The sequence below is a fragment of the Myxine glutinosa genome, chromosome 13 (assembly GCF_964187855.1).
Source record: "Myxine glutinosa chromosome 13, kmMyxGlut1.1, whole genome shotgun sequence".
Taxonomy (NCBI): Eukaryota; Metazoa; Chordata; class Myxini; order Myxiniformes; family Myxinidae; genus Myxine; species Myxine glutinosa.
The window spans coordinates 82,397,920-82,410,195 of NC_136273.1; the positions used below are offsets into that span (position 1 = coordinate 82,397,920).

A 12,276-nucleotide genomic window follows, 5' to 3' on the forward strand; every position below is an offset into this window, starting at 1 on the left:
ATGCAGATGATCTGGTGTTGATTGCGGAAAGTATGGATGGACTGAAGGAAAAGATGAACAAGTGGAAGGAACGTATGGAGACAAAAGGTCTGAAGGTGAATATCGGAAAGACGAAGGTGATGGCAAGTGGTAAAGCATGTGGTGAGGTGGAAAGAACTGGGAAGTGGCCCTGTGCTGTGTGCAGGAAGGGTGTCGGAGTGAACTCCATTCAATGTACAATGTGCGCTGAGTGGGTTCATAAAAAATGTAGTGGTCTGAGAGGGTCATTAACCAGTGTGGCAGCTACATTCAAATGTAAGGTGTGCACAGAGGGAGCTGCAGATGGAGGAAATGTTGAGTTGGATCTTGGAGACGGCGTGAAGCTGGAAGGTGTGAAAATATTTTGCTACCTCGGAGACATGCTGAATGGAGAAGGTGGATCAGACTCGGCAACGGTTGCGAGAGTGAGATGTGCATGGAAGAAGTTTCGGGAACTGAGTGGCATGCTGATGAGGAGGGGAGTGTCGTTGAAGCTGAAGGGAAAGGTGTATGCTGCATGTGTGAGAAGTGTTATGATTTATGGGAGCGAGACATGGGTAATGAACGTCGAGCAGCAACCAAGGTTGGAAAGGGTGGAAATGCGAATGGTTCGATGGATGTGCGGAGTATCGTTGAGAGACAACAACAACAACACAACAGGCGTTTTTAAGGCCATTTTCCCTGCAAGAGCGGGGGTTAGCCTTGTGGTCCCCATGACAATCTTCTCCAAATTGTCATGGTTCTATTTTTGAGGCAATGTTTTTATGGCCGGATTCCCTTCCTGATGCCAACCCTTTGAGTCGCCTTTTACGACATGCAGGGATACGGTGTACCTATTCTAAACCGGGGTACACACCGGTAAGTATCGTTGAGAGAAAGGAAGACAAATGATGAATTGCGAAAAATGATGGGAATCGAGCCTGTGATTGATGCTGTGAAGAGCAACAGGTTGAGATGGTTTGGTCATGTGTTGAGGAAGGATGAAAGTGACTGGTTGAGAAGAGTGATGGAAATGAAGGTAGAAGGAAATAGAGGATGGGGAAGACCGAGAAAGACTTGGCTGAAGATGGTGGAAGGAGAAATGCGGGCAAGGGGGTTAACAAGGGGAGATGCAGAAAATAGGGCAAGATGGAGAAGATTGTCATGGGGACCGCAAGGCTAACCCCCGCTCTAGCAGGGAAAATGGCCTTAAAATGCATGTTGTTGTTGTTGTTGTTTGTATATATATATATATGTGTGTGTGAGTGTGTGTGTTACATTTTATTTGTATACATCTGTATATGTATATATCGGTCATTATGCCCCAATAAGGGTGAAACCAGGTCGGTAACTGAGTTTTTCATGCACTTGTGACAGTATCTGGATTAACATCTTTATAATGACGTACTGCGAGATGGCTCTTCTGGAGCTTGGCAGTCAAGACGGACGTACGTGGCAGTGACGTCACGGCGTCCGCTCATCAGGTTGGACCACTAAATTATATATATATATATATATATATATAGTTCTGTGCAACGGAATTATATTGATTCATTCGTCAGCGAGAAACCTTGATTGTATACTGCACAGCATGGACACGGGCCACTTACGACTGATTGGTTGTGGAAATGATTCAAAAGCCAAAAGTCATCTGTTTGCCACTGTGACATGTATTAGATAGCCAGGAGGCACACAAACATGAAGTCCCCTCCAAACCACATCAAATAAATAAGGAAACAATATTGAGGACATTTCCAGCTCTTCCCCGTGCTGCGTTTCTTGTTGTTTCTTTCATTTGTACAAAAAAGCAAATTGCGTTGGCGACAAACCGTGGCTCCTGCGAGTGTCGGTGGAATGGCATTTTCAGCATCGAGAGGGGGTCGACTCAGGCCAATTTGGATCCCACTGGGGGAGCACGATCCAAAAGGTGGTAAATTGGTGCCACCAACTGTCAACTGACCTCGACACCTTTCCAAGATGGCACATCCATTTTTATTTCATTTGGAACCTTGTGGAAAGCTCACTATAGATCTATGACATTGGTTTTGTCATGTTGTTCACAAAAGGTTCTTGAGCAAGGACATGACATAACTTGCTATCAACAAGAGTGATTTTAATGAAAGGTATTTTGTTTAAAAAATAAACAATTGTAATGTTCAATGCTGTTTATAAAACACTGTACTTCTTTGTGTATTTCCTCTTTTTTGAAAGTATTTGGCTCTACGTTTTTCAAGTTAATGTAATCTTTCACACCTTTTTCAGCTGATATTATTTGCTGTAGGTTGAACTTTTTCTCTTACATTTTTGAGATTGCCAAATACGTTTAGATCCGGATTTGAACATTGCTGCTCTGAATTATGTTCATCGATCTGCTATGAACATTGCTGTTAACGCTTGGCCTGTAGTTAGCTTTTCAATCTGATCAACTCCATGGCTCATGATGCAGGGAACCCAGGTTCAAATACCTGGATATATCACATAAGGGATGTAGCTTGGCAGAGGGGAGGGTGACCCCCCTCCTCCTCCCTACCCCTCAGCTAGTTCCCCTCTCTGCTCAGCTCAACCTCACATAGTAATAATCGATTTCCTCGAGAAAAAAAAACACTTCTTATAAAATAAAAAAGTTCCTGTTTATCTCGTTTTTTGGAAAAACATTCAGTTTGTGATTGATCTGTGCCATTAACCAATGGGTGAGCTGGAATGATGGCACTTTTGCTCATTCGTTATGCCTTCCAAAAGGTTCATCGCTTCTTACAGAGAAAGTTATTAATACCATAAAAATAACTCTCGCCTATCCCCAGAAAGGCAATTCAGAGCAAAAATGATCACCAATCCACCTGCCATCCTGCTGAGCCAGGAATGGACTCTGACACAAGCAATGTTGTGAAAAAGCCAAAAAGGCACATTTATGTTCTGCAAATAATTATGTGGTGGGTAGCATCATTTGCTGGGGGTACAGCTGTGCCACTCATACATTGCCCCCCCCCCCCCCCTCCACCCGGTCCTACTGGTAGTTCTAGCAGGAATTTGTAATTTGAAACACTAGGATGACAGTTTATAGCTGGGCTACGATTCAAACCCAGGGAAGACAACTCAACGTTGAGTGTTGGCATAAAGACCCAGAAAATATGAGGGTGGTATTACTGGGTCAATCTTTTCTTTTTTTCTTCGAAATCTTACAGTACCGTAAAGTGGGTGACTTTGAATGCCGGGGTGATTTGAACACTTGTTACAAGGTTCATTCAGATGATTTTTCTGCAGAAATGTGTTGTAGCTATTTTTTTAAACTCCTAAACAGTTCAAATACCCTCCCCTAAATTCGGGTAAGACTTTGAAATATTATCACCTGGAAGGTGTCCAAACCTAGTGAATCGGTAGGTGTACAAACATGCCCCAAGCACGAGGTGATTTTGAACGCCTGAATATCCAAACAAGACCGATAGTCGAACAAGAGCATAAGCCGGGCTTGGATCTGCTGAGTGGAAGATCTGCTGTCCCCATGTCACGTGACCAGATCCTCAACTCTGATTGTGGATCTCCGGAAATTTTAAAGGGAATAAACCTGCAAAGTGAGGGATCTACTTGCACCAGATGGACAGACAAATGTTGTTCCAGAGAGCATTGCCATTTGGGCTAGGACCACGTGACCGATGATGTCATCAATTGTTTTCTCGACCAATTTATCACTAGATCACGCTCAGGAAATTTCATACTCATTGGATCAAGCGTTCTAGTTGTCGATTTATGACGTCATAATGAAGGCATTTATGACATCATCATTGACATATGTTATTCCCCATGGGGAGTACTTTGCAATGAGCCACCTTTCAATTTTTTTCCATGTGGCGGTTTCAGAGATATAGAGGTGCAAAGTTTTCGTTTTTTTTTTTTTTTTTTTTTTTGTATACAAGATCGAGGCTCGTGAAAGAGCGAACATTAATCACACAGAAAGACAAACCGACACAAAAACATATAACATCGGGAGCGGTAGACAAGATGGGGGGAGAGGGGCAAGGACACAAACACAACATTTGAGAGCAGGGACCGAGAGACATGGAGACATCGAGAGATCTGAGAGAGGGCGAGGGCTTTGGGCGGGGGGCATGGGAAGGGGAGGGGGGGTGGGAGAGGTATAAAACATATGGACACGGCCAGGACTTCCAGAAAAAGAAGTTGGAATTTCAAACAAGGTGGATCTGGGGTGAATTAGCGGGGGTAGAAAAGATCAAGGTTTTGGATGGGGGAGGATAAGAGATGGTGGTGAACAGCTGTTTTAAAGACCTGGAGGGAGGAGTGGGATTGAAGGGAGTGAGGGAGTTTGTTCCAGAGGCAGGAGAAAAGAGGAATGAAAGAGTGAAGGTGAGCAGAGAGCCGAGATTTCGGCAGTTTAACCATCAGAGGGTTGCTGGCAGATCTTGTGCGACCTGTAGGAATATTTGGGGGACAGAGCACAGAGAGAGCTGGGGGTGCAAGGCCGGAGAGGAGTCGGTAGAAGACAGAAAGACCACCTACCTGCGTGAGTGAGTGAAAGGTGAGTGAGTGAAAGGCCCTCAGAGATAGCTTCATCGTGGGAGATTCCAATAATTCTGAAAGCTTTGGTTTCAACAGCGTGAAGCCGAGCTAGGTGTGAGGCAGGAGCACCGGCCCATAGGGGAGAACAGTATTCCATTGAGCTGGGGATGAAAGCCTTGTATGTGGTGAGGAGCTCAGGTGTGCCGAGGAAGGACTTCGCACGACGGAGGATGCCCAGTCGGCGACTGGCTTTGGAGACCAGCTTGGAAAAGTGGTTTTCCCAAGAAAGATCATGGCAGATAGTGAGACCCAAAAGCTTGAGCGACAGAACTTCTTGGAGAGGATTGTTGAGAAAGTAGATGGGAGGGTTGTCCAGTCGATCTTTTCGGAGAGACATAGTAAGAGTGTGAGATTTGTCAGGATTGAAAGACATGTTCCACTTGTTTGACCAGTCTGTGATTTTGTCCAAGTCTTCAGAGAGTGAGGAGGCTGCAGACTGCCGATCTGAGGGAAGAGGAATGGAGCGGCAGAGAGTGGAGTCATCAGCAAAAAGATAGAGAGGATTTTCAAGAGAGTCAGAGAGATCATTGATGAAGACCAGAAAAAGCACAGGGCCCAGAACACTGCCTTGGGGAACTCCAGCCTGAACAGGAAGAGGAGATGAGAGAACCCCATTCAGGGCCACACGTTGACGACGACTAGAGAGGAAGTTAGCCAGCCATGCGTGGAGATTTCCATGGATACCAAAGGAGGAGAGTTTGGTGAGCAGAGCGGGGTGCCAGACCGTATCGAAGGCACGTGATATGTCGAGGGAGACAGCTCTAATTTCCTGTTTGGCATTGAGGAGCTCCATCCATTGTTGAGACAGCAGAAGCACCATGTCCAGAGTAGAGTGACCTGGTCTGAAACCAAATTGATGCTATTTTTTTTACAAGATGGCGCCCATACCACGTTACCGATGATGTCACAATTATCATTTAAAATAATTCTGGAGGAGGTGCTCCTATTGTGAAAATTTCGTGTCAATTCGTCCAACGATTGCAGAGAAAACGAATTTTAAAGGGAATAAACCTGCAAGAATGCCGGCGGCAGGAACATACATACATACATACATACATACATACATACTGTGATGTTTGTGGGGGTAGGAGATAAAATACCTTGGTGAAGTCAGGAATGTGTCGTTAAGAATAGGCCGTATGCTGCAAAGAAGAAGAATCTCTGAATTAAGTAGGCCAACTGTGCGGGTAAGAGTGTTTGCATGTCGCCATAAGGGGCGGGGCTTTTGTGTCAACTAGTTCTAGGGTGTAAGATTAATAAACCCCAGTGTGTAATTGGCCCCTTGTGATGTTTCCCTTTGTTCTTATAAAATTCACTCGGCCAGCCATGCAATCGGCACATTGCCACAACCACACCGACAAGCCCGACAGAAACCCAAAGATTTGCCAATCGGCAAGGGAACCCCACCCCCGAACATTCTCGATGGGCGTCAAGAAAGGCCGTGAGGCCCCGCCCCGAAGGGAACGATTGGTCATGGCCAGGGACTGAAGTGGAAGGACACGGGGATTTGTTTGAGTGTAACGTCAGCGAGAATAGGGGAGGGTGCGTTTCTCCCTCTCTCGCTTTCTTCTGGTCCTGGCTTCATGGCGAGCGGACGTTTTCTGCCTCAGGCTCAGGGTGGTGTCTGGCTCATGTGCGCTTGTGAGGAGAGCATTTCCGGAGCTGTTGTGGACAACTTTCACGTTTTCGTGTGAGTAGATGTTGGTTGATGGTGGTGCTCTTTGGAGACGAGGAGGTCACGAGCAAAACAAAGAAGGATCCTGCCTGCTTGCCTCATGCCGACGGCTGGCTACGGGCGCGATTCCACGCCATATTGTGTACTTCCCACATGATGACTCTGGTTTGACGACCAGCAAGCCCTACAAGCCATTTTGGGACGCAAAGCTGAGTGCCGGTGGATTATAAGCGTATTTTATTTTCTTTATCTTTCCCTGTGTCTGTAATTAAGTCCACATGGAGGATCCCTCACCTTTGCCTATTACTATTAGTTTATCCTCAACATTTTTATTGTCTTTGCATTTTTTCCATTAAATTCATTATTTGTTGCATCTTTCTTTTGTGTGTCTTGTTTCGTTTCTTTGTTCTGTGTGTTCGGATTAACCCAGTGTCGGCCGTCCGATCACGTAAGGATTCGGGCCTCTCCCACACGCGCGAAAAGATAATTTAGTTTTCGCCAAGTTCGAAATACACCTCGGAGTAAAGCAACGTTTGCCTATCTGCCGCCCATGATCTTAATCACCGGCGACTCGACAATAAGGACAGATAAATACTGTTCCTGGATGCCATTGCCCTACGAGCTATGCCGTATAAATAACCATCAACCCTAAATCTGGTGATCACCAAATTGGGGCGTTGGAAAAGTCACACCCTGGAGGAGAATTAAAGCCAGTAATACCACACATTAATTTTGTTGAAGATCTTCAAAATTGTAAAAAAAAATTCAAAAGGTGTTCGATTTCACCACACTTTACAGTAGATGATACACTCTGCTGGCAATATTTCAATTGAAGAATAGCATGGCTTGACAATGCGCAAACGGGTTGTTAATCCTGATATAACATGTGGGAATCTTGCCTCGATGTAGGAATGTTAGCTTTAATAATTAAGGAACAAATTTATGAATTATGAATAACAGGTGAGCGAGAAAACTAATCCTGTATCTATATTTGCACAAAAAGCCAATTCGAGTCCACTGCAGGGTACATACTCGACTCATGTCGTGGGAAGTGGCGTTTGGAATACTCATAATGTTTGCCAAATGTGAGTTTGTGAGAGTGAAAAGCCTTGGGAGTCATACCCACACAATCCATTGGAGAAAGAAACAATTCATTAACCACTTTATCAAAAAGTTCCTCTTCTCTGTCGTTGTATTATTTCCAACGAATTGGAAAACTGAAAATCTACAAAATTGTTTCACTAATTGCTTGTCTGCTCCGATTGTTCAATTAACTCCAAAGGTCAATGGTTATTGCTGTATTCTTCAAGGGTCACGTGGCACAGTTGAGTTGTCACATCACTGGGAGGCTTGGCAATGATGAAAAAACAAAATGGTTTGTACATGAGAAAATCGAAGGATTATTATTTTGTGCCGCAGTTGATGGAACTCACCGGCACTAAGTACTTCTTCACTTCATCCAATGCATGACCCATGCGGCTGTACGCTTGTGCGGGTGGTGCGAACACCTCGATGAGGACGTGCAGCTCTCCATTTAAATGTGTGTACTTGGCATCACCACACTTCCTAAGTTCTTCTTCCTAATAAGAGGAAAAGAAAAAGATAGGGGGGGGGGGGGGGAGAAGGTATGGGCGAGAAAAGGGGTAAGGGAGAGAAAAGGGGTAAGAGAGAGAAAGAGGTGGGAGAGAGAAAGAGAGTGAGGAGGAAAAAGAAAAGAGAAAGGTGAGGGTAATTCTTCGATAAGAATAGGAAGGTTATCTCAAGGTATCTCAAAAACGAAGTTTCATCATTTCCTGCGAAGATCATGCAAGTTCAGCTCAAAGACCTTCTCTTTGCACCTTTTCCTTGTCACGCATGGAACCCTTCCCAAGGATGGACATCCGAGTTCCGGTCTCCTCCTTTAGCCTTTTGAGAGAATTTCCTCGGGGTCCCAGAAGCTTCCCGACGAAATTGAACTGCAGGGACAGCAGCATAATCAGGCCTAACATAACATGTGTGGTATTGTCCTGCACAAGGTGATGGCAAAATACTGCAGTGTCACTCAAACTATGCATTTCATTTTTCTGTCTGCATGCTATTGTGCACCTGACATCCATGTTAGACCTTGAGGGGCCATTGAAAATTAATCAAAGGCATTGCATGGTGACTGGCATCAGTAATCATAGCACTGCAGTTGGAACATTTTATTTATTTTTTACATTTATCAAAGGCTCAAGGTGGACTGGTGGAGCTGATACATAAATCAATTCCACGTTAAAGACAGCATTGTACGATAACGTGAATTACAAGGTTATTAGGAGACAATTTGCAAATACATATTGCACACCGGATTTGAACCCAATTGGGTTCACATTAGAACACGAAACTAAATTATTATTGTGTTTACTCCTTTTCATGTTTAGCACTGTGAATATAAGTATATAATTATATATGTGTATATGTGTATATATATATATATATATATATAGGTGTGTGTGTGTGTATATATATATATATATATATATATATATATATATATATATATATATATATATATATATATATATATATATATATATAGGTGTGTGTGTGTGTATATATATATACACAAAGAATTAAGTTAAGCACCCCCCCCCCCCCCCGTTTTTTTACAACCTCGCACATTACAAGTTTGTTGTCGTCAAAACAGTGTAATATACCCATGATATTGCTATATTTTCTGGAGAAGTGATATTATGGTCACATAAAAACATAACAATCATGCCGTTTTCAATATTTTATTCTGAATAATTTAAGGTGAAATTTTTTGGGAATTTTAGGCATATTTTCACCTCAATTTAAGTATGGAGCTATAGGTCCATCACGGACAGTGTGGATGACGTTTATGTTTTCTAACGTACAGTCATTGTTCTGAGAAGACCTCTAGCGATCTTTGCGTCAATAACGTGTGTAGGACCCACGTGATCGGATCACTGACTCAACCAATCACTTTTTTTCACTTTGATCACTCAATTTCATCAATGGATAATTGCTAATGTCATACCAATCATTATTTGATCTCACATACCTTAGAATATATGCCAATGTATACATATACACAAAGAATATATATTAGGGGGTGCTTACCTTAATTCGTTGTGTAGGGGTGCTTAACTTAATTCTTTGTGTATATATATGTATTTGACTAAGGAAGCCCACTAACCCTATGAGATGACACTGACGTCATGCACATAAATTATACCAACACATCACCTCCAAACTAGGAGGCATCCATGTGGTACTCAAGTCTTTGCAGACTGAGATTAGAGCTCTGTGGTCACAAATAGACAAAGACAGAGATGTCGATCTAGATTTCGCCCTCATTATTGGCCGTATGAGGCCTGGCTTTTTATAATAAAAAATGTTTTAAAATATCAAACATTTAAACAGCCTTGGACGTGCACCTTGACCCCACGGCCAAGGCACACCGTCTCTCAAGACTGTCCCATTGGCATACACATGCACCTCAACCCAAAGGCTGAAGCACATGCCGTCCCGACGAGGGCTTTTTTTTCTTCTTTTTTCCCCCTCATCAGGACAACATTCTGCAAATTTGACCAATCTAAGCCATTAGTATACACAGGTTGAACCCCCTAACTTGAACTGGGAAGCAAGGCACAGATTGAGTCTCACCCCAGCAATTGATGCACAACCTGTTAGCAACAAGTGTAGCCTGCCACGCTGACACATTGTCTCTGCCCTGCTCCTCTACAATTAGGAGGTTTGCTGTCAGGAACATTAAATTTGACTAAGGAAGCACACTGACCCTATGACATGACACTGACGTCATGCACATAAATTATACTTACAAATTGCAGTGCGATGTTACCTTACAAATTGCAGTGCGATGTTGCCTTACAAATTGCAGTGCGATGTTACCTTACAAATTGCAGTTTTTTTTCACCCGATTATGTGTTCTCAGCAGTGGTTTATTTGCAGCAACTCTGCCATGGAAACTTGCAGTGCCAGACGAGATGTTAATGTTCAGGCCTGCTCTCATTTCATTTGTCAGCTGCTGACTTGATTTTCTTCTATTGCGTAAGCTGAGAAACTTGAAGTGCTTGCCTTGCCTTGGGGAAGTTATTTTGGGTCTTCCTGTCCTTTATAATGTAATTGTTGAAGGACTGATCCGGCGTTCGTTCGAAGTGCCTTTTTGGCACGAGGGATGTGCAGAACACCTGACTGTAAGTTTCCACGTAACGTGACTGCCTCTTGCAATAATTGTTAAGCAGATGTAACTCATGCACATTTCTGGTTTTGGAAGAGATAAAAGGTTTTTTTGAGTAAATTTGAAACAGTCTTTCTGTGACCTCAACATGTGGAACATACAAACAACACACTAAGATTAATAATCCATTACAATTACAGGTTTGTCAGAAAATGAGAGGAATTGGATTGGTGGACAGCTTCAAGCAGGGTCTTCCATCAGCCATGTTGCAAGGATCTTTAACATGAGAAGAGGAACTGTTTATGACCTCAGATGATGTTATCAAGCCAATGGATCAATCACGTGTTCGTCTTTTACGGTGGAAAGCTGTTATTTCATAGTATATGTATTTCCTTGAAATAAGTGCAGATTTTTTTGTCTTGCAAGGAGTTAATCTGCCAAGATATAATTTCTGCTTTATTGGAGGGAACTTTCCAAATGGCAATTTGTCTAAAGATGTTGAATGTCACAACAGTTACGAAATTGAAATACAAGATGACCTTTCATCTTATCATATTCAAATTAAATTTAAATTGTATGAACTTTCCAAAATTTGTGCAATTAAGTTTTGGAGATAAAATACATCACATTTAACAACAGAAACATTTGCTACTCTTGGTGATTAGCGTCCTTGCTCTGATGATGTGCGGTTTTACAACATCGGTTTCTCTCTTTTTCGCTGCACATCATTGAATGTAATTGTTCTCTACACCTTTCTGTCTTCCTCAATGTCATTTATTTTCAAAAAGTCTGTGACCATGTGATCTTAATGCGGTATATTTTAAACCACCAGGATCTGGACTCTGAAAAGACCTGCGTCCAGATGGGTACCTTAAATAAATACATGAAAATGGCAATTAAAAATATTTCTTTGAAATAAAATATAAATATGTGTAAAAAGTAGAGTGGCACTCATAGAGCACATTCATCCCTCTGCCAGTCTGAACAGTTTACTTTTGGTGTCCCACTGATAGGCCGGATCTGCATGTGGACCATTCGTCCTTGTCGCACACCAAAATCGAATTGGCTGGGTCTCCTCAACTACCCAACTCATCCACCGAGTTTTGTCCGAACCCGTCCACAACGTTTTGAAATATCATGCTACATATCGATTTTGGCCCGATCTCTCAATGGTGAAGAATCACTTAAAAATTGTAGTATCCGGATCCGGTTCTTCATCAAAACCTAATCAATTCGTCCTTGTCAGACAGGCAACTTGTCCTTCAAATTTTGTCCGAATCCGTCCATAACCTTTTGAGATATCCCGCTCACAGATAGACAAACGGTGGTGAAAACATAACCTTCGTCCACCTTAGGTGGCACAGGTAATTAGAATGGCACTCGTGAACAAGAATCAAACGATAGAATCATGGCACATACCTCCGCCATGCTGATGAGTTTACCTTTTGTATCCCACTGCTAAACCAGATCTGCATCCGGACCAAAATCGAATCGACTTGTTCGTGTCACCCAACAAACTCATCCACCTAGTTTTGTCATAATCCGTCCAATACTTTTTGAAATATCATGCCATATATGTATCGATAGTTTTTGGCCCTATTTATGAATAGTGAAGAATCACCTGAAAGATTACAAGCCAGGTATTGGGTTAATGGTAAAGGTGACTGGCTAAAGATTGCAATGTCCTGACTGCAAGCCCCTGTCATGCCGTTGAATTAACAACAAGTGGGTTGACTCAGCATGTCATCCTGTCTGTGCTCTGTCCCCCAAATATTCCTACAGGTCACACAAGATCTGCCAGCAATCCTCTTAAACTGCCAAAATCAAGACCCTCTGCTCACCTTCA

The 12,276-nt window shown here is 42.8% G+C and overlaps 1 protein-coding gene across 1 annotated transcript in view; it reads right to left on the bottom strand.

Moving 5' to 3' along the window:
• The window catches only part of LOC137439053 (KH domain-containing, RNA-binding, signal transduction-associated protein 2-like), a 108,997-nt gene that overhangs the window by 28,761 nt on the left and 67,960 nt on the right, over positions 1 to 12,276 (bottom strand). Inside the window, exons 3-4 of the mRNA XM_068134690.2 lie at positions 8,083 to 8,199; positions 7,678 to 7,824 (exon numbers count right to left, since the gene is read on the bottom strand). Coding sequence (XP_067990791.1) covers positions 7,678 to 7,824; positions 8,083 to 8,199 — 264 coding nt within the window. The remainder of the gene's footprint in view (positions 1 to 7,677; positions 7,825 to 8,082; positions 8,200 to 12,276) is intronic.